This window comes from Vigna angularis, chromosome 9 (genome assembly GCF_016808095.1).
Source record: "Vigna angularis cultivar LongXiaoDou No.4 chromosome 9, ASM1680809v1, whole genome shotgun sequence".
Lineage (NCBI taxonomy): Eukaryota > Viridiplantae > Streptophyta > Magnoliopsida > Fabales > Fabaceae > Vigna > Vigna angularis.
In genome coordinates this window covers 9745804-9769381 of record NC_068978.1, presented here as the reverse complement: position 1 = coordinate 9769381, position 23578 = coordinate 9745804, and the positions used below count along the sequence as shown (strand labels likewise).

Genomic DNA, 23578 nt, shown 5'->3' with positions numbered 1-23578 from the left:
TACATGATCCTTTTCCAGCCAACCAATTTTATTGGAAACCAAGTAGGGTTTTCATCTTCAGATTCCAATTGTTATAGTTGATTGCCTTTATGAACTTGGGCAGGGATATATTTTTTGTAAAATTGGCCATCTCTTAATCTCTTTCTTTTACTCAGACGACTCTACTACCACTTAGCAAAATCAACTTTTATGTGAAAAAACTTATTTTTTATGTATTTCATGTAAACAAAACATTAAAATTTATATAGACTCTATTTTGGCTTTTCATCTTCAAACTTTAGACTCTATTATCAAGACATAATTATTAACTATTAACCAATACAATAAATTCCTGACCCGTAGACTCTAAAACTGAAAAAATTCCTAAACAAATTAACTACCATTAAATGACTCTTAAGAGAAGGCAATGACAATAAGTTTATCTCAACTGACACTATTTCTCGAAGCAAATTAGTTACAAAAGGTGAGGTGATTAAAAATGACCCACAGATTGGGGAAAAATATATTTTGATTTAACATTTCATATTTCTTTATTTAAGTAAAATGCAGAAACAAAGAAAAGTTATTCGGTGATGAATGCCTCCACACTAAGTCAATAGCAGTTGATCACCATATGCTAATTCCATTTCTAAGAGAAATAGATAATGAAATAATGTACTTACAAGTCAAGGGAATTTGTCACCAAACTAACTCAGGATGCCTCCTCCTCAGACTGTTCCATGATCACAACTTTTGTATCACCTTTAAAACTTCCATCTATATGAACCCTACATTTTGGAGGAATATTATCATGACGACGAAAAATTTTGGTGCTGAAGCATTCTTTAATCCACACGTTTTTCAAGGATGGGAAATTCAAAGATGATAATTGCAGAGTGTTACTCCCAGAATAAAAGCATACTAAACATGTTAAAGATTCTAGATGAATGGTGTGGAGTCGCTCAAATTCAATGGCTTCAGAAGTTGCATCTCCCTCTTTAACAACTATTTCTGTTAGTAATTCACATCCGGTGACACTAATCTCCTGAAGATTCATTAACATTTTGGCAGCTGAAGATGTAAATAAATACTTCAACTTTGGACATTTATATATATTTACTTCTTTCAGACAAGAGAAAGACATTGTAGAAGTGGAATGTATTCCTAATGTTGCCAAATGGGGACAACGGGCAACAAATAATTTGTGGAGCCTCTTAAATATGTTTAAGCTTGAGGAGTACTCTAACTCAGAGAACTGTGTAACGGACACATTGCGTAGCTTCAATTTTGTTAACTGTCCCAGCATCTCCTCCTCTCCAATTTTAGGGTTTTGAGCAAGGAAATTCGCGAGACTTTCACATTTGCTTATATCCATTTCTTCTAAAATTGGAGCCTTGAGTATTTCAACAGGCAACATGGGCATTTCATTCTCCTTGGCACGAAAGAAACACCAGGAAATGCTTTTTAAATTTGTGAGGCCTTCTGTAGATTGTTGTGACTTAAACCATAAGCTTAATGCTAAAATTTGTTTCCAATCAAGAGTCAGTTTCACCAGGTTGGAAATGACCTAATAATTGGAGCCAAAACCAAATAGCATTGAAAGGTATGCGAATTAGATAAAATATGAAAAAAGAAAAAAATTGGAAGTAAAGATTCTATTATGCTTTACTTACATTTGGGTCTGAGATGAGAGGAAGTGTCCTGCTTGAAGTACCCTCACCCATGGGATCATATACACTTTGAAATAACCCTAACCCATCACAATCCCTCACAGATAAGAATTTTAGGGAGGGGAATTCCAGAGTGAACATGTTAGGGCAAGTTACCTGGGGCAAGTCTTTGAGTTCCAAATCCTCTAGACAAGGGAACACAAACCTTTCTGTTACAAATATTGTTTCCTCCTGTTCAACAAAGTCTTGAAATTTTTTACAGTTTTCTATTTTAAGCCTTTTAAGATCCTTGAGACTTTTTTCCAAGGAAGTAGGAAATAAAGTTTGCAGCTTTGCACAATCACTGACAACAACCTCTTGTAGATTGCAAAAGATGATAATTTTGTGAGTGTCCTTTTTCCACACATGCGTCAGCTTTGATAGCCCATTTAAAGACAATATCTTCAAGTGGAATTCTGTTTCCTTAATCTCAGTGTCATCATTTAAGTTGTCTCTACTTGTATCAAAAATTGTCTCTACTTGGTCGCTATCTCGTACTTCCAACTCTTTTAAGTTCTTTAAAAGAGCAAGAATAGAAGATGGAATTGCATATGATACAGTGCACTTCTGCAGCTTCAAAGTTTCCAAATTGGCAAACAATTTGTTAAGCATATCAATTTCAGAAACCAGGTCACATTGTAACTCAAGATAATCAGAATAACAGTCCGTGTGCACGGCTTCAGAAAACTCCTGTAAATATTACAATACATTTATCATCACATTTCTTGTTTTATATTCTTTAAATTCACTTAAACAAGAGTCATAATTAATTGATTCAGAATCGGAAAGTTGTTACCTGATGCAAGAACACCTTTTCTACCAAAGAGTTAATATCTTGGTTGCAGGCCAATTCATCACTTGAGAGGTTTAAAGCTTGAATCCCTCTAAATGATGAATTCGGTTGTTTGTCTCCTCTATAGAAAAACTTCATCTTGGGGCACTTCCATATGTTCACTTGCATGAAGGAGGGTAACTGCAAATTGTCTGAATAGAAGCATTCCAAGTTTGACAAATTATATAAATCCGTCCACTTTAGCTTCTGTAATTTTATCTCTTCTGAAATGTCATCCTTATCTTTCAAGACTATTGCTTCCATTGATTTACAGTTCTTTACTTCTATATACTCAAGGTTCTCTAACTTATTCACTGCTGACAATGGGAATAAATACTTCATATCTTGGCAGTTGTCTATGTATATTTCTTTCACATACCTGAAAGACACTGAAGGCGTAGAATGCACTAATGTTTTCAAATCAGGACAATCTAGAACATATAATTGTTGAAGCCTGGCACAAATCACGTTTAACCATGAAGAGTTCTCCGACACAATGGACTGGAGTTTCGACACATAACGCAGTATAAATGTTTTCAAGTGTGTAATTTTCTCAACATTTTCTGGGATTTGAGTTTGAAATACCTCGGGGGAACTGCAAAGCTGTATACTCATTGTTGTTAAATTGGGCATCTTCATGAGTATTTGAATGGGCATATCATGTCTTTCGTTCTCATCAACATCAAATACAAGGTGAATATCATTTAAATATTTGAGGTTGTCCATAGATTCTTCCAACATTGTGCTTAACTCCAATGTGTGTTTCCAGCCAAGCATTAGTACTTCAAGGTTGCGAATGTCCTAGTGAAAGAAAATCAAATAAAAAGCAAGGGCTGCGTATTAAAAGCTGAAACATAAAATATATACGCAGAGAAAGAGGCAAACAAAGGTGCGTATTTTTAGTAAAACTAAACCTTTATGGGAAAAACTTGTTCACTTCCTGCTACTTGTTTGCTACAATTTTTCATGTCAACGACGCTACAACTTATAGGACTCACATTTGGCTTTTCATATCTAAGCCATGAACTCTACCACTAAAAAACAATTATTATCTATGATTGTCTAATAACCAATGCATTAAAGGGCTGACCTTTGCACTCTAAAATAATCAGAACTCCTAAATAAATAAACAATCCATTTAATTCTATTGCATTTAAGTTTACCCTAACAAAACTCTATGTAAACTTAAAATGTTTTTTCTGTCTTTCATACATTCCAACTTTTCCATATGCATTATTCCACACCGAGCTTGCTTCTTTCATTAAGAGTCGGATTCTACACTTTCTTTATGGCCGACTTGTTTTTTACTGTGGTCGTCTTATTTTTCACCTTGGTTGACTTCTCCTTTGCATCAGTCGACCTCTCAATAACCTTGGCTGACTTGTTCTTGATCTTGGCCATTTTCTTGCTGACCGGGTTCCTCTCAACATCTTCATCTTCACCTTTCCCATTCGTCAAGATCTTCTCCATGTCGGTGACAAGCATGTGGCTCGAATTCCCAATCTCTGATCGTAATGTGTTGTTCCTTTGTCGTTTCTTCCAGTTGCTTCATCGTCTCCTTCTCGCGAACAACATCATCTTGCAGGCAATAAAACTTATTGCGCTTATTTATAGCCTCGTGAGCCAGCATCTTCAATCGATTGAACGAAACCTACAATATTGACTTCATACTTTTTGTGACATTGTGTGCTTGATGCTCCCAATTGAGTTCTGCAACCTCCCAAAGTTTCCCGTTTCCTTTGGTTCAAAATCACTAGATGCTTCCTCCTCCTCAATAGTGCCTAAAGGGTAAATAAGGTAATGTGTTCCCAAATCGTCTTCTTCCCTATTTTCCTCCCTAGGAGCATCTCTTCATCATCATCGTCATTATCATTTTTGTCTTCATCATCATCGTCCTCATCATCCTCGTCATTGTGTTCGACGTCATCATCCTTGTCATCTTCACAAAAGTGTGATCTCGTTCTCTTCCACTTGCTCGCTTAATTCCTCTCTGACATCTTTCAATCTAGCAATCCGAGCACGTTGAAGTTGCGGGAAATGAATAATGTTTTCATAACTCTTTTCGCGGCTACAAATCTAATCATGATGTACGTTATGCTTGTGAGTAAGTTGTACTTCCTTCATAAACGTTATTATGTTGAGTTCGTTTATAGGACTAACTCAAACTCATTGCCAAGAGGTTTGTAGGCACTAACCCATTAAGGACAACGACGCTCATTGAAGACTTGTTATTGACTGGAGTGTTGAGAGATCACTTTCGTTAGGAATTAATCGTTTACAAAATAAACTTTTGACACACAAATAATTTTTATACCAGTTCATTCGTTAGAGTTACATCCAGTTTTCCTCCAAGTTAACTTACAGAGTTTTATTAAAATATTCAATGAGTACATTTGAGTATTCTAAACACTCCTGGTATTCCTAGTCAAACTAAGTAATCATTGTTACTCTGACTAGTTGAGTTTAACTCACTCTTGGTATCCTTAAACACTCTTGATATCCTTCTGATACACCATCTAATTGAGTTTAACCCACTCTTGGTTGTCCTAGTCCAACAGTAATCACCTGTTACTGTGACCTCGACTGAGTTTCACCCACTCCTAATATCCTTAGACACTCTTGGTATCCTTCTAATACACTGTCTAATTGAGTTTAACCCACTCATGGTTGTCCTTGTCCAACAGTAACCACTTGTTACGGTGACCTCGACTGAGTTTCACCCACTCCTAGTTATGCAATATTATTCTTCACTCCTAGTATCCTTAGATGCTTCTGGTATCCTTATGATACACCGTCTAATTGAGTTTAACTCACTCCTACTTGTGCAGTATTATTCACCACTCTTGGTATCCCTAGTCAGGGAATAACTTCCCGTTACCCTGGACTAGTTAAGTATTCACACCACTTTTGGTATCCCTAGTTTGTGAATAACCTTCAGTTACCCTAAACTAGTTGAGTATTCACACCACTGCTAGTACTAGACAATCCTGGTATCCTCTAATACGGTGCCTAGATTTGCTTAACTCTCTTAAGTTAAGCAACAAGTGTTTTAATTCTCTTCAAAATTATAATCAACTGATTGCTTACAAGTCGTTTAGACCATAACTCTCCAAGAGAGGATATGTGTTCAATACAAAACAGTCTATAGACTCGCTCAATGTTTCTCTTTTCTCTTTGTCCTCTCTTATTACAAAAGTAAGCAAATATTACAATAAAACTTGAGAGAACTTCTTAGTATTTCACTCTATTACTCTATTTTCTTTCTTCTTACAAAAGTAAGCATGTATTCTGATGAAGCTTGAGAGTATTTCTTTTCTTAATCTCTTCCACTAGTACAAAAACAATGTATAACGTCACGCATTCAACGTCCAACCATTGAATAACCAACGTTAAAAATGAGCGATGACATTTTTGTAAATAAATGCAATTATTAAACGTCGTTTAGAATTGTAATTCGACGTAAAAGGATATAAAATGTCGAATGAATTTTAAATTCGACGTCAAGAGGTTAGTGAATTTAATAAAAATTTGAGCGGGAGATTGAAAATTCATTCACTTTATCTTAGCGCGCGATACCCTATTCTCTTCTCAAACTTTTCTCGAACGAAGTTTGACAAGCATCACATGTAATCTTTCTTTCATTTGATACAAATGCATGTTAATTAATTACTTTATGTATGATTTTTGTTTGTTTTAACCGATTATTCTCATTGTGACAACTTTATTCCGACGAACCCAACTTTTGAAGGTTAGTTTTCGTTTTTGTTTTCTAGAACTTATTTGTTGAACTTGTTTGTTATTTTTTTGTTGAACTTGTTTGTTGTTGTTGTTTAGTTAAACTTGTTTGTTGTTGTTTGATTGAACTTGTTTATTGTTGATACTACACTACACGTTCATAGTTTATGATTTATAAAATACCAAAAACTGAAATGTGTTGTTTTTTTACTTTTTAGGTCTAGTAGAGTTGTAAAAAAGGATCATAATTAATTAAAAAAAACAAAAAAAAAATTGATTAACGTCGAATATTGACAAAATTCGACGTAAATTTAACGTCTCCTGATATAACGTCGTTCGTGAATTCCCCGTTAAAAGCCCAAAATATTCGACGTTGTACGCGATTTTTGTACTAGTGTTCTCTTTCTCTGTACTCTTGTGTAGAGGGATTTGACTCTGATAGCTCAAAGAGATTTCTTTGCTCAATTCTGATGATATTATATTCTTATGTTCTTTTTCTTCTTCATCATCATCTTCTTCTTCTATTGATCTTCTATTTGTACTCCTTTGGTGATATAGCCGTTTAGGCGATACTTGTCTTGATAATATGACCGGTTGATGAAGTTTGTCTTAAGGTCTAATCCTCGTGGATATTTGATGTAGGTGTCTTTCATAGGATGTAGTCTTTTTGTCAAAGCATACATGCTTTTCAGAACTTTATAAAAAGCATATTTGACTTCTCATTTGGCATATCTTTTTCTTTCTAACGTTCATTGTTTACTCTCATAAGGTAAGGCAAAAGAAAGCTTGTAGTTGTTATCCTACACAAAGGAGAGCATATGTCTATACAACAAGTATTTCCTATTTACCTTAACGTTGAGCACTTCATGCTATCCAAAGCTTGTTCAGAACAATCAAGGTTTTTATGTTTTCTATTGTTTGACTAGGAGTGTGTTTGGTAACGTTTAGCCTGTAAGAGAATTTTTCTTAGTTAGTATTTTACTTGTTATTTTCAGTATTTGCTAGAAGTCGGTTGTACTATTTTTCAGTCACGATTCCCAAAGGCGAGAACATTCTGTGAATGTCTTCTTTGTTACTAACGTCCACTTTTGATACATTTCAAACAGACTAGGTGGATGTGTGTAGTAACTTGTACATTCAACAAATATCTTTTATCACTTTTTTTGTTTTTGAATGTTGATCATTTAATGACATTTAATGCTTGTTCAGAACAACACAGTTTTTTTTACATTTTCTACCGTTAAGGTAGCGTTTATCATTTAAGCTTTTCCTTAAGATATTATTCGTTGAGTAAGAACTTCATCGTTGGTCGAAGTAAAGGGTTTAACTCATGGTTTCATCTAGTCTGTTGTAAATGCTTTTGGGGATAATGTCTTTTTAAAGCAAGATTATGGTTTTTTAAGATACCATATGTTTTTTATTTAGGATTTTAAAGAGTTTTGTCAAGGACATTGTCTTGACACTTTTTCACTTCCCGAGAGTTCAACTGAATACCTTTGGGTACAGTATAGCTTACGCATTTAGAATAACTCTCTTTAGATGCTTTGACTTATAAGTCGTTTAACATTGCGTCTGGAAGCTTTTAACCTAGTTGTTTTCCTAAGTGTTTTCCTAAGATTTTGCTAGATTATGTTTCTACCTATCCTATCCTTCTAAATAATCATTTTCATTTTGTTATTTTAATGTTGTATCTTAGCTAGACCTAACTGTGGTTGTATGTGGGTTTGACCTTTTATTTTAGGAAGTCGTCTATAGACGCTTCTTTCTGTTTGTTCATTTAATGAGTTAGATATGTTAGACTTGTTGTAAGGACACCCTTTATTTCAGACCTAGTGTTCCTAACTATCATTTAGTGTTTTAGCTGTTATCACTCTAAGAGCATATCCAAGACTACTTCATTTAATGTTGTTTATTTAAACTTCAAAACCAAGAGTGTTATAACGAGATTGTCTTGTCTTAACAATCTCTCCCTTTTATGTTTAACAAATATACATGCTAAATGAAGAGTTTTCCTTCTATATACTCTAAAATGTGGTTTTTACTTAGGTGTGTTCTATTCTAATTTTATCCTAATTGTTTTAGTATATTTCTCTCCCCTTATTTTGTAAAAGATAAAAAATATGTAGAGAGATTTCTTATGTAGAATTACTTAAGGGATTCTTATGGCTTTCAAGTGTAGATTGTTAAGTTATTGAGTTTGGGTCCAGGTTTTCTCTGAAGTGTGTACTCCTCTTGTTTTGTTGCACTCCCTAAATAGTTTTATGTGTTTGTTAGGAATCTTCCTTTGGTTCTTAGGCTTATTTAAGATTTCTGTCTTCTAATATTCTGTTGTGACTTTGGGTTTTTTCATTGCACAATATCACCTAAATTTTCAATCCTATTGGAGTTTCTATTTATGTCTTAAGTTATTTTGGGTTTAGTATGTTAAGGGTTTTAAGGTCTTACATATTTATTTAGTTTTAGTCATTGAACTAATTTATCCTACTTGATTGTTATTAATCTTTCTCATTTTATTGTTATGTATATTCTAGTTATTGTCACAAACTGTAAAGATGAAAATTGAATTTCATGGAAAAGAGCTTATTAAAATAAAACCAATAGAAGATAAGAATTAATGAAACAAACAATGAAAAGATAAATAGTCAAATAAACAAACGAAACAAACAAAATGACAACAAAACAAAGAAAGAAGAAGTTTTATTTAGGGGTTGGAGGGGTTTTGTTGCATGGTGTTTAGAAGGTTTTGAACTTTCATTGGCCCTATCTGTGCTACTCAGTACTCTAGTTTGCCTATTTATGCTACTTAGTTGTTATGTTGAGTTCACCGCTTTACTCGGCTATTTTGTTGAGTTTACCACATTACTCGGCTCTTTTCTTAAGTTCACCACTCTACTCGGCTGTCTTGTTGAGTTCTTCTTGCTCCTCAAGCTTTTCATATGCTTCTTCAAGCTCTCCATGCACAATGCAGGCCTATCTAAATGCACCACTGAATTATCAGGGTGTTTTGTGGTACTGTCCACATTACTTGGTTATCTCTCTAAGTTCACCACTTTATTCAGTTGTCTTGCCGAGTTTTCCTTGATACTCGACAATTTTTGCAAGTTCTTGCTTTTTGGTTAACTTGTTGAGTTCTTCTTGCTATTCGGCAAACTTGCCAAATTCTCTTTGTGCTCATCCCTTGAGCTATGTGCTATCATCAACAATCCCGCTTCTTCAACTTCTTTTATGTGTCTCTTCTTTTCCTCTCTTAGATCAACACTTTCTTGCAAATGTTCAACCTTACCAGAATTGTAACATATCACTAATCTACAATCATTGGCATAGTTGTTGTGCTTGCCACATTTAAAGCACTCAACTCTTAACACTACAAAAATATATGAAAGTACAGGCAGAATTTTTCCGATGGAAATAAATTTGTCGATAAATTTGAGTTACCAATAAATTTGACTTACCAATAGATTTTAAAATTTTAATTACAAACGAATTTTACATACAGATGCATTATTGACATATTTTTCTGTTAGTAAATCCGTTGATAATGCATGTTTCATTTACTGATAAAAAAATTGTTGGTAAATCCATTGGTAATTCCTATTTCATTTACTGAAAAAAACATATGTCGGTAAATATTACGTTAGCATTCACCGGAGATCGCAAGTAGATAACGCACCATGCACTTGTCGGAGAGCTTTCATCGCACCACTTCACCATTGTTCAAGCAGCACCCACCTACATTTACACCACTATAGAACCTATTTGCACACAACAAAACTAGCAACTCCACCGTCAACTTGTGCGCCTAAAACAAATTCACATCATCTAGCTGAAAATTCAAAAATCAGGAAGTGAACGGTGGATGGGGTAGGTGGATTTAATTTTGTTGGATTGGAAAAGCACAAATAAAAAAAATGAAACCCTAAAGCAAAGAAGAAGGAGAGATGAGGAAAAAGAAGAAGCAGATCACGGTATTTACCGACAAAATTTACTGACAGAATTTACTGTGAATTGTTTCTTTGGTAGTTACCAACAAATTTGTCTTGTATTTATCGATGAATTTTTTTTCAATAATTACCGATAGATATAAGATTTTGTTGGGAAATATTACCGATTGCATTATTACAGATTGATTTAGGTATGTTGATAATTTGTCGAAAAAAGCCATTACCAACTGATTTTAACTATCAGTAATACCCTTTTTTCTTATAGTGTAAGCTGCTTGACCGACCTCCTCGACCTCTCTCTTGTCATCGCCCATGCTAATTTTGCAGACTGGACTACTCTTTGGCTTTTTCCCGTTCATGGCTTATCCACCAGGATCATTTCCAATACCTCCTAATGATATGAGTGCCTACTTCTCCTTTAAGGTCACCTTTGATTGAAGTATTTTCTCGAGTGACTCCCACTTCCTTCTTCGCTTCTCGGTCACCTCCAAGGACCTGAAAGGCTTTTCAACTAAGAGCATTGACAAGTTCTTGGACTCCTCAATGATCTCATAATCTTTTTAACAACTCATTTGACTGACAATAACTCTCCATTTCTACCAAGTTGATTAGCCACAGTTTCAATCTAAGTTATGTACTCGATTATGTGTTCCATCTCTTTCATCCTCAAGCTTTCAAACTCGCCTTTGCGTGTGTGAAGCCGAACTTGCTTTACTCAATCATCTCCTTTATATGTCTTCTCCAATATCTCCTACACTTCTCTTGAAGATGTAGCGTTTTCTATCTTTTCAATGACAGATTTATCCACAGCATGGTACAACATGTAAAAAGTTGTTTTTTTCCTTTACTCGCGTTTTTCTCAATGCAGCAACCTAGGCAACCGTATGTTCTTCATTGTTTGTTGGCTCTTGGTACCCATTCTCAACTACATCCCACACATCTTGTGATCCAAGAAGAGTCTTCATCTACAGACTATCATAGTTGACTTTCTTTGTCAACTTAGGTAGGGACACACTATTGGCAAGGTTGTGTTGGGAGAAAACTTTAAAGGCTAGAAGGAAGTGTTTAATATTGGGAGAGGATGGAAGATTTTGAGAGAAGAGGAAAGGCTTGTATTGAGTGCTTCTAAACGTTTTGACTTGTTATCAAATGATACAACCATCCCCTATTTATACTAATGGCACCTCCTTAACCAATGGTTAAGATCTTGCCACCTCAACATTCATCTAAGGGCTATAATTTATTCTCTAGAACTTTCTAAAACATTCCCATATATAATTCTAAACTTATCTAGAGGCATCTTATCGATAAGCATCTCAAGATATTTTTCTAGAACATTCTAGAATCCTTCTAGATAGGATTTTCTAGAATGTTATTTGGACCTTTGCTAATTTTGGGTTTTTATCTTTTAGGCCCAACATACAAAATCAATTTATATTCCAACACCCCCTCTTAAACTTGATTTTGTACTCCAAGCAAACTTCTCAACTTCATAAAGACTTCTTTCTTCAACGGTTTGGTGAAGATATCTGCTACCTGATCATGTGTCTTCACATATTCCATTTGCACATCCTTGTTGCTCATGCATTCTCTAATGTAATGGTAACGGGTATGGATGTGCTTACTTCGATCATGGAAGACTGGGTTTTTTGCTAATGCTATTGCCGACTTGTTGTCCACGAAAATCTTTGTTGCCTCCACTGTGGCAAGCTTAACTCCTTTAATAGGTTGCGTAGCCAAACAGCATGACAAACACATGAAGTTGCAGCTACATACTCTGCTTCACATGTAGACAAAGTGACAATAGGCTGCTTCTTGGACATCCAAGTAAAGGCTGTGTCTCCCATGTAGAACACAAATCCACTTGTGCTCTTTCGGTCATCCATATCTCCACTCCAATCACTATCGCTATATCCAACAAGCTTGTAATCGTTAGAAATGGAGTAGTATAGGCCATAGCTTGTCGTACCTTGGATATCGAAGAATCCTCTTCGCAGACTTGAAGTGAGTAGTTGTTGGAGCTTCCATGTACCGACTAACGACTCCAACGACATAGAGAATGTCTGGTCTTGTACAAGTTAAATAGCGCAAACTTCCAACAAGACTTTTATAGAGGGTTGGATCTACTTTTTCTCCCTCTTCATCCTTACTCAACTTGATGCCGCATTCCATAGGAGTACCAACTGGATTAGCATCATCCATCTTGAACTTCTTGAGGAGGTCTTTGGCATAGCTTTCTTGAGTAATAAAAATTCCTTCGTTTCCTTGTTTTACTTCAATTCCGAGATAATATGCCATAAGCCCCATGTCGGTCATTTCAAATTCCATTGTCATATCCTTCTTGAATTCCTCAAACATGCTTGGATTGTTCCCTGTAAAACTCAAGTCATCGACATACAAGCATACAATCAAAATATCTTTACCTTGAGCTTTGATATAGAGTGCATGCTCATATGGACATTTGATGAAATTCGCTTCTTTGAAGTACTTGTCAATCCGAACATTCCAAGCTCTCGGGGCTTATTTCAACCCATAAAGAGCCTTCTTTAATTTCAAGATTTTATCTTCTTCACCTTTGACTTCATATCCTTGTGGCTGCTCAATGTAGACTTCTTCTTCAAGAACTCCATTTAAGAAGGCGGATTTAACATCCATTTGATGTATCTTCCAATTGTTTTGAGCTGCTAATGATATAATAAGTCTTACAGTTTCTAGTCGAGCAACTGGAGCAAATACCTCGTCATAGTCGATGTCAGCCCTTTGACTATAGCCCTTCGCCACCAATCTCGCTTTGTATCTCTGAACTTCTCCTTTGGAGTCTTTCTTTGCTTTGTAGACCCACTTGACACCAATTGCTTTGTGCCCTTTTGGAAGCGAGGCTAGCTCCCAAGTATCATTCTTCTTTATTGCCTCGATCTCTTCATCCATTGCATTTCTCCAACTCTTCTTTTCAATTGCTTCTTGGAAGTTCATGGGCTCACAGTCTACAAATAGACAGAATAAGGTAACATTGTCTAGATTTTCAGTTACCTCAAATTTCTTGGAGACTTCGAAAACGTGGCATTCTTTCACTTGAGCTTTCATAATCTTGAATGGTTGTATTTGGTGAAGTGGGTGGAGTAGCAGGTGCCTCTTGCGGTTGTTGTTGTTGTTCCACATCCTCTTCTTCAATGCACGGGAAGAAGGTATGATCTTCACAGTTTTTCGACCAATCCCATTCTCCTTCTTCATCAAACACTACATTTCGGCTGATGATTGTTTTCCTTGAATCAGGATTGTAGAGTTTGTACCCTTTGGAGTTGGCGTCATAACCAATGAAGATGTATTTTTCACTTTTGTCATCAAGCTTACTTCGTTTCTCATCTGGCACATGCACATGAGCTATGCTTCCAAAGACTGTAAGATGAGAAATACCTGGCTTTCTTCCGCTCCATGCTTCTTGTGGTGTTTTTCCACTAACGCTTCTTGTTGGAGAGCGGTTGGTCAGATAGACTGCACATGCAACAACTTCAGCCCAAAACTCCTTTGGAAGTTTCTTGCTTTTAAGCATGCTCCTTGCCATCTCCAGGATAGTTCTATTCTTCCTTTCAGCCACTCCATTTTGTTGAGGGGATCTTGGTACTGTCAACTGTCGTCTGATTCCATTGTCTTCACAATACTTCTGAAACTCTTTTGATGTGAACTCTCCTCCACGATCGGATCTCAAAGCTTTGATCAGAAGGCCACTTTCCTTCTCAACATGGGCTTTAAACTTCTTGAAGTTCTCAAACACTTATGATTTTTCTTTTAAGAAATATACCCATGTTTTTCTTAAAAAATCATCAACGAAGAGAACGAAATAATTACTCTTACCGAGTGATCTTCGCTTGATTGGTCCGCACACATCTGTGTGTATGAGTTCTAATGGCTTTTGAGCTCTTGAGTCCGACTCATTTGGGAAACTCAATCGAAATTGTTTTCCAAGTAGACATCCTTCACAAACTTGGTTGGGGTGAGTAATATGAGGTAGTCCTCTCACCATTGCTTTCTTGAAGAGCAACTCTAATCCTTTAAAATTAAGATGGCCAAATCGAAGATGCCAAAGCCATGATTGGTCTTTGTAGCACATCTTGAGACATTGTGGGCCATCACTTTGAATGTTGAGCACAAACATTCTATTTCTTGTCATTGACACCTTTGCAATGAATCTACTTGTATTATCTCTTATCGAAAGGTTATTATTCTTAAGTTGAATATCATAACCTTTCTCTAAGAGTTGTCCTAAGCTCAAGATGTTGCTCTTCATGCTTGACACATAATATACGTTGGAAATAAATTGATGTTCTCCATTCTTTAGTCGGATGAGGACATTACCTTTTCCTTTCACCGCCACCTTTGATTCATCTCCAAAAGCCACGTTTCCTTTTACTGATTCATCAAGCTCCACGAACATGCTTCTTTTCCCACACATATGGTTACTTGCTCCACTGTCAAGGTAACATTGATTATCCTCGCCTCTATCTTGGCCCTTGTAAGCCAATAGCAAGGTACCATCTTCTTGACACCTTTCTTCAACATAATTGGCTTTCTCTTCAACTATATTTTTGTTAGGGGCTCTACATTTAGAAGCATAATGTCCAAACTTATCACAATTGTAACACTTGATTCGTGTCTTGTCATACCTTGAATTCGGATTTCCACTCCCACGACCTCTGTTAGAGCTTTCTCCTCTTTGGTTATTGTTGTTAGGCCTTCGTCCTTGTCCTCGTCCATATCCACGCCCTCGTCCTTGTTCTTGACTATAACTTCGCCTTGATTGGTTGTGTGTATTTTCTTCTTTTCTTGAATCAACGTGTGCCTTGAGGACTTGCTCCGTGATCTCTTCCTTCTTCTTTTTCTTTTCTTCATAAGCTTGCAACGAACCAAGAAGTTGCTCTATTGACATGGCCTCCAAGTCTTTTGTTTCTTCGGTAATGGTGACAATATGTTCGAACTTTGGATCTAATGATCTAAGAATTTTCTCCATAATTCTTACATCATCTAGCTTCTCACCATTTCTTTTTAGGTTATTAGTAACCGTTAAAACTCTTGAAAAGTAATCAGAGACTAGTTCACCTTCCTTCATATGCAAAGCTTCAAACTCTCCTCTCAAAGTTTGAAGACGTACCTTTTTGACTTGATCTGCTCCCTTGTAAGAGATCTTAAGCTTCTCCCATGCTTCCTTGGCTGACTTGACTCCAGAAATCTTCTCAAAAGTATCTTCATCTAATCCTTGATAAATTAGACAGAGAGCTTTCTTGTCTCTCTTCCTTGAGTCTCTCAAGTTATCCTTTTGAGCTTGAGAAAGACTCTCCAGATTCTCTGGCTCAATGTGGCCCTTCTCGACCACCTCCCAGACATCATGTGCACCAAGGAGAGCTATCATCCTTAAGCTCCAATTGTCATAGTTGCTCTTGGTGAGCATTGGGACTTGAAAGGGAACTCCAGTATTTGCCATTTCTATGAAGATCTTATGGCTCTTGATACCACTTTGTTGGGAGAAAACTTTAAAGGCTAGAAGGAAGTGTTTAATATTGGGAGAGGTTGGAAGATTTTGAGAGAAGAGGAAAGGCTTGTATTGAGTGCTTCTAAACTTTTTGGCTTGTTATCAAATGATACAACCATCCCCTATTTATACTAATGGCACCTTCTTAACCAATGGTTAAGATCTTGCCACCTCAACATTCATCTAAGGGCTATAATTTATTCTCTAGAACTTTCTAAAACATTCCTATATATAATTCTAAACTTATCTAGAGACATCTTATGGATAAGCATCTCAAGATATTTTTCTAGAACATTCTAGAATCCTTCTAGATAGGATTTTCTAGAATGCTATTTGGACCTTTGCTAATTTTGGATTTTTATCTTTTAGGCCCAACATACAAAATCAATTTATATTCCAACAGGTTGACCATCTCACTCTTTCTTATTTCAAACACTCAAGCTTTCTCTAGCTTTTTTTCCATTCAGACACTCAAATAAACTTTGCTTTTTTTTTCACTTAGACACTTAAGCTCTTTTTTCACTTAGACACTTAAGCTCTTTTTTCACTTATACACTAAGGCTCTCAAACTCTAATACCAATTTTTTTAGCAAAACTAAACCTTTATGTGAAAACCTTGTTCACTTCCTTGTATTTCTACGTGTTTTGCTATAATTTTTCATGTCAACTAGACACCACAACTTATACGACTCACATTTGGCTTTTCATTTTCAAACCATAAACTCTACCATTAAGACATAATTATTATCCATTATTGTCTAATAACCAATACATTAAACTGCTCACCTTTGCACTCTACAACATACAAAACTCCTAAACAAACAAAAAATACTCATTTAATTCTATTGCATTTAAGTTTATCCTAATACATATTGCATGTTAATTACCTTCAGATGAAAGAAAATGGATTGTCTGTTAGTACTTTCAAATAGCTTCAACTCTGGACAATTCCACACGTTCATTTCATGTAACGCAGAGCATTCCAAAGTAAATGATTCTGGGTAAAAGTAAGTGAGCTTTGGCAGTTCACCAAGAGCCAGTGTAGTTAAGCAAGGGAACACAAACACCGCTGCTGTGTCGTCTTCCTTTCTAACAATTTCATACAATTCACGACAATCTACTATTTCAAGTTCGTCAACCTTCTTAAGACTTTTTGCCAAGGTCAAAGGAAACACAGTTTGCAGATTTTCACAGTTCTTGACATTGACTAGCTTCAGATTTTGAAAGTTCTCGGTTCCTTTACCGTTTCTTTCCCACACATCCTTAAGTTTTGGTAGCTTTTGTAAAGTCAACTTCTGCAAGTGAAATGTAGATCCAGTACCCTCTTCAGCATTCATCTCAAAAATTACCTCTATATTGTTGCAACCTTGTACCTGCAGTTCTTTTAAGCTCCTCAAATAAGGAAGAATATTAGATGGAATTGCACATGGTTGAATTACACAGTTCTCAAGCTTCAAAATTTTCAAACTATAAAACCAGCTATTTTTCTTTTGCAGATCAGCTCCTGGTTGCCAAGTTTCTTGTAGTTCTTGATGTTCCGAAAGGCTTATCTCCTCCATGCCTTCAAAAAATTTCTGCGAATATATATTGTGTAAGTTCTTTATATAATGACTGTTCTACTCAGAGACAATCACCTGTAATTGATTTTTCTTGTACATTTTGGTTAGATGATAACTGGGTAGCGTTTTTTAGTTTTTGATTCTTTAAAAAAATAACTGAAGCCAAAAACATAAATACTTCTCTTGTTTTCTATTACCCAAAATCCACACAAATTTTTAAGTAATTTCATTGTTTTAAGTTAATTCTACAAATAACAAAACAGAAAAGAAAAATTTAGTCAAGAAAAGATACATTATTACGTACCTTTTCCTTGAATATTTTTTGTACTGTAGCATTTATATCTCCTTCCCAACAGCATCGTTTGTTCTCTTTTCCATGTACAACATGTACATTTTGTAAAATTGGTGAGATGGTGACTCTGTTTGAAAATTTATCCATATTATAACATGCGCTCACAACTAATTTCTCCAAAGATGGGAATTCAAAGTCACAATCAGAGACACATAAACTCTTAAGGTTCTTCAGTGAAACAAGCTCGAGGGCTTTCAATTGTTGAAAAACAATTCTGTCAGATTGTTCTCCATCCTTTCTTACTATTTCCATCAGCGATTCACATTTCACTACCTTCATGGTGTTGAGCTGAACCAAACTTTTTGCCGTAGATGCTGTCATGAGACTTTGCAATCGATCACAATTGACCACTTCTAGATTTGTCAAGCGAGTAAAAGATACAGAGGAAGGTGCTATAGTAATCATAAGACAACAGTTCTTCAAAATCAAGAACTCTAACCTTTCAAGAATTATGTCTGGTTCAAAGCTTAGCTCTTTGAGATTGAACAAGTCTATCAACATCAAGCTTTTCAGATTTGGAACTACTCCCAAGTTTTCAATTTCAGTATCTTCCTTTGGGGGTACTATCTTTTCAAAGAAACAATAATTCAGTGATAGGCTTTTCAAATTAGGATTTCTATATAGGAAAGAGTATAAAATCTCAGTATTAGTTAATCTAGATAAGGAAAGCTCTTCTAAGTTATCCCTTCGATGGTTCCCTTTGCCCATATAGCTGTTTGGTGACTTTGCGTGCCAAAACTCAATTTGCATGGACTTCAAGTTATTGATTACCTATAATTGACAAACATGTAAAGAAAAAGAATGAGTATATTCATATAAAGGTACATATATTTAAATAAAAGAGGAAGAATTTGTCTTCATAGAAAGTGATGAAGAGTTGAAGGGCGCAGTACCTCTTCAGGAAAGAGTGCATGCACAGGATTTGTTTGTGCATGCTCGGTTCCGTTGTTGAATGGTTCCAGATTGTTACAAAATTCAATAGACAGCTCATTCAATGGACATGATAAATCATAACTCGTTGGATAAAAACTCGTAAGTTTTGGCAGGTGTGAAAATTTGATGGTGCTTAGTTTAGGAAAGATAAATTTGGCTGTATCCGTGTTGGTAACATGCTTTTCAGCAACAATTTTACTCAATCCACGGCAATCACAAACCACAAGAGATTCAAGATTATCAAGATTCTTGGCTACATAAAATGGAAATATATATTCCAAGTTGTCACAAACTTGAGCCCATATCTTTTTCAGATTGTTAAACTTAGGAATTCCTACGAGGTCTTCATCATTCGATTTCCATACAAGTTCCAATTTTGGGAGTGTTTCTAAATGAACATCTTGCAAATTATTAGCTACATCCCCAACTTGCTCACCTATATTAAATATTGCTTGCATGGACCTGCAATTTCTAACTCTCAAGTTGCATAGACTCCCAAATATTCCCTCCAATGCATTTTCAAGTCTGTGACACTCCTCAATGATTAGAGTCTCTAGTTTGTTACAGGAGTCAGAAGGGAGTTTGGGATACCATATCTTACTCAGACTAATAATGCTGCAAAGTTTCATATTCTTCAATTTTGGAAAGATGCTACCCTGTTTTGGTACACAGTAGCCATAAGTTAATCGAATTATTTGTAAAATAGAGAAACCAAATCAATAAACAGAAAAAGCAAAAAGTACTTTGGTTATAACAACATTAAAACCTCTCAAAATTTTAAATGGACTAATATAACATTTATGGATCTACAAACAATCAACATCAGTTATTGTACTATTTGAAGCATCGATTGTGGGTGTGTAATTTCAAATCGTAGCATTGAATCTAATCAGACCAATCTTCTTACCATAATATCCTTCTCTGTATCTTGTTCAGAGAGGAAGATACTTGTCATCTTCCCACATTCACTTACATAAAGACTTCGAAGATTCACCAGACTCTTGGCCATTGTAAATGACATCAAAGATTTTAAATTCCAACAACCATTCACGTCCAAATGAGTCAAATTTTCAAAAGATAATCTTTCTGAAGATTGGTTGACACTCCATATTACGTCAATCTGGATTGAGGACAACTCTAGTCTCTCTAATTTTGAAACTCCAACCTGCAAAGAGACACACGCTATTAATGTTCAAAAAACTAAGGAATTGATTTTGACTTTCTCAACTTAATTTTCGTAAAAGATAAACAACCTTCTTCTCCTTTTAAAGTTTAACTCTTTACAAACTATTTCCTATTTTTAGTTTAACGGAATAAAATGTGAAAAAACAAGTTTTAATTCTAAAAGATAAAGAAATTTAGAGAATAATTTTAAACGCACCTTTTCATGGAAGAGTTTTCTTTCCCCTTCGTGTATAGAAGGAATGGCATCAAACCCAATGAACTCAGACAAAGATTGTAGCTTCAAATAGCGTAATTCAGGAAGCATAAGAAGCTCAGTATTTTCAAGGTTGATTGGTGGTCCCACATTGATAATTTCCTTCAAAGAGCTACATTCAGAAACTTCAATTGTTTCTAAAACTTTTAAAAGTCCAACCATGGAAATTGAGAATACATTCTTCAATTCACGACAGAGATTGATCTTAATGACTTTCAGTTTACCAAAGGAGGGTTCTGAAAGTTTACATGAGCATATTTCATCCATCTTGAGATTATAGAGATGCAATGACTCCAATTTTGGAAAAGCTTTCTCATGGTGCTGCCTGTCCTTTGGATGTATGAGAGATTGAATGGTAGAATTATTTACAATCCACAAATATCTGAGACATGGAAATCCTTTTAAATTCAATCTATAAAAAAGGTCATGGACAATATTACGGGCTTCACGGACACTATGCTTTTCATGGACAGTATTAAGTTCTAGAAACAAATTTTCAACTCCTTCAAACAGCATTTTAATCCCCAATAGAGAATGAATGTCAGATCCATTTACCAATTGTACAGCCAAAAATTTCAATGTTTCATATATCTCTGGCATCTGGAAACCAGTCTCTAAAAATGAACTCAAATCTCCAATAGCAATCTTGTAACTATCTAACTTGTCAAAAAACAAATTCTTTGGCAAATACAAAACATTTGGGATTTGTATGTCTAGAGTTGTCAATTGATTCAAATGTTTCAAATCAGAAAGAAGAGCTGTTTTACTTTGACATGTTTGTTCTTCATCCTCCCATTGAATCAAGGTATTTCTCATATACAACTCCTCCAGACTTACCAAGCTAGACATGACACCACGTGGAATTTTTTTAAGTTTAGAGCAATTACTTATGTCAAAAATTTGTAGCATTTTTAACTCATTCAACTCATCTGGCAAACTTTTAATATCAGATCCTGAAAAACTAAGAACTCTTAACCTTTTCAGCTCTCCTAGGATGGATAATTCTTCATCTAGGATGCAACATTGCTCCAAACAAAGCATTCTAAGTTTATGCAAGGATGAAATTGAAGAATCAATGAGTGAGAGATGAATACCAGTCAATATCAACACTCTAAGTTCTTTCACTCCTTTGAAGAAGTTTTTGGGTATATTCGGACGTGGAATATTATTGACAATTTGAAGGACTCTAAGTCTTGGATACTCTATTCTCCCAGAAAAATCTTCAATGAAGTCACAATGATGTAATGAAATTGCAGTATACCTTTCAAGTTTATCAGGCCATTCATCTAGCTTTCCCTTTGTCATTGTAAACAATTGATTTTCCTCATGTTCTATGGACAAAGCTGCTCTGCGAACAGTATCTGGCATGGTAAAATGATCACTTGAATAACTGTCCGACAACAGACCTGACTCTTTTAACTTTCCAACCAATGTATATACTCTGTCTCTGGTTTGCCTTGCTGTGTTGACTCCTCGAAGAAAACCGAAACCAATACAATATTTGACCAAGTCCATAATCAATGCATCATGACCCATGCGAGCACAAAGCAAGAAAGTGTCCTTGAGTTCCTCATCTACTAAGAGCTCATAACTCAACTTTGTAGAAAATTCAGGTGCTCCAGTTAAGTTTTGAGATTCAAGTTTTCGATTAGTTTCGTCCCATACAGAAAGACTCTTATTTTTCAATGCCCTTGCAGTCGTAACTATTGTCATTGGCAACCCTTTACACTTGCTAGCAATTTGAGCTGCTAATTTGTCATATTCAGAATTCTTACCACTTATTCCTGCCTTTTTCTTGAACAACATCTCTGCTTCCTTCTCCTTTAAGACTTCCACGGGGAAAATACTCTCTTCTTTCCCTTCCATTTGTTTTAACAACACTTGTTTGATTTCAGAAATCATCAAAATCTTGCACCCTTTGTACTGAGGAACAGAGTGTTCTGCTTTCACTCGTTCAGAAGCATCAAGGGGGGATTTTCCTTCACTGACATTCTTCGAACTACCACCAAGGAATCCTCCTCTCTTGACATTCACCCAGTCAGCAGTACCGAGGGATTTTCCATCACTGACAACATTCTTCAAGCTATCAACATCAAGGGGTTTTCCTTGGACTTTTGTTAGGCCATCTTCTTTCTCTAATTCACAAGGAATTCCCAGCAAGTTAAAGTTCACTTGTTCCCAAAGATCGTCTAGGATTATGAGCGTACTATTATTCTCATTATTCAATATCTGGTGTATCCTAGCAGCTCTTGCAATGTCACTTTCCTCCTCCAATACAATCCCCAACATATCAGCAATTTGTCCCTGGATTTTTCTTACGTCAGGGCTTTTTGTTACACTTGCCATGGTCACCACTTCGAACATCTTATCTTTCAAGGCTTTCTTCACAACCTCTTTGACTAAAGATGTCTTGCCAACGCCACTCAACCCATGAAGACCGATCGTTCTAACATCTGGCTTTTGAAATTCAGCAGTAATCTTTTTCACAGTTTCTTTTCTTGATGAATAACTTTCATAACCAAGGTTTGAAAAAAAGGTAGCCATGGAGGGTGGGCCAGACCAATAAGATAAAATGTCAAACTTTGCATTTTGCAGTAACCCATTTGCCTGCTTTGTGATATCATTTGCTTTTCTACTTCGACGATACCTTATCCCTGGCTTCGGAAGGTAACCACTGTTGAAAAAGTCAAACACCGCACATTTATGGCATATTTCATCATTGTGGAAATCCTCATATGCGCGAATGAGTTTATCCACACTCTCCATCCATTCTTTAACTTCATCGTGAATTCTTCTTCCATGTCGGCGTTCTTCCTCATCAACTGTATGCTGAATAGCATCTCTCTTGCTCTTGAGCTTCTCCACAACATCTTTTACTTTACCAACTCTTGTCTCGTACAAGTCCAATAGAATCAATTGCTTCTTTAGCCACGCCTTTGCTCGAGGTGACGATGTCAAGAATTGAAAAGGAAAATGATACTCGAACAACCAAATTTGATAACATTTGGACACAGCACACGTGTCAGCGTTTGAGCGGCCCACGTTTTGGTTGGAAAAAGCTGCTGCAATCTGAGAATTTCTGATGAAACCTGCTTCAACGCTGACATGGCGAGGACGGGCACGGGCACGGGCAGATTGGGGTGTGCGTTTCAAAAATTAAAATGACGTGGCAATGACAGAATAAGGGGCAGATTCAAATTTTAGGGTTGTTTCGAAAATTTGAGATTCAAATATTTTGAGAGAGAGAGAAAACGGAGAACATTTGATGGAGCACCTTCTTTCCTTCTTTTCTTCGAACCAGCCACCACAGCTCTCGCCGGATACGCGCCGCCCGTAGACGTTGCCGTTTTCGCTCCATCCAGTGCCGCCGGTGTCCGTCGTCTTCCACCCAGCCACGCAGTTCCGTTTGCGGGTCGCCGCAGCGCCAGTGTTGGCAGACGAACCGAAGACGGCATCGTCTTCCCTCCGGTCCAGCCAACCAAGTTTGCGTTTTGAGTATCGATTCCTCCCACCCGCTTCCTTCCCTGTGCCGGACCCTTGCGGTGGCCGCCGGACTGCCGTCGGAGTGTCGCCGGA

General features: G+C 36.2%; 1 protein-coding gene across 1 annotated transcript; it reads right to left on the bottom strand.

Moving 5' to 3' along the window:
- Positions 1–16577: 16577 nt before the first annotated feature.
- LOC108346467 (putative disease resistance protein At4g19050) lies at positions 16578–23457 on the bottom strand. Its single transcript, XM_052868059.1, has 6 exons — positions 23277–23457; positions 19946–23091; positions 19472–19729; positions 18525–19220; positions 17584–18402; positions 16578–17294 (listed from the first exon to the last, which is right to left on the bottom strand). Exons 1-6 carry the CDS (start codon positions 23455–23457, stop codon positions 16578–16580), a joined length of 5817 nt encoding a protein of 1938 aa, XP_052724019.1.
- Positions 23458–23578: the final 121 nt, after the last annotated feature.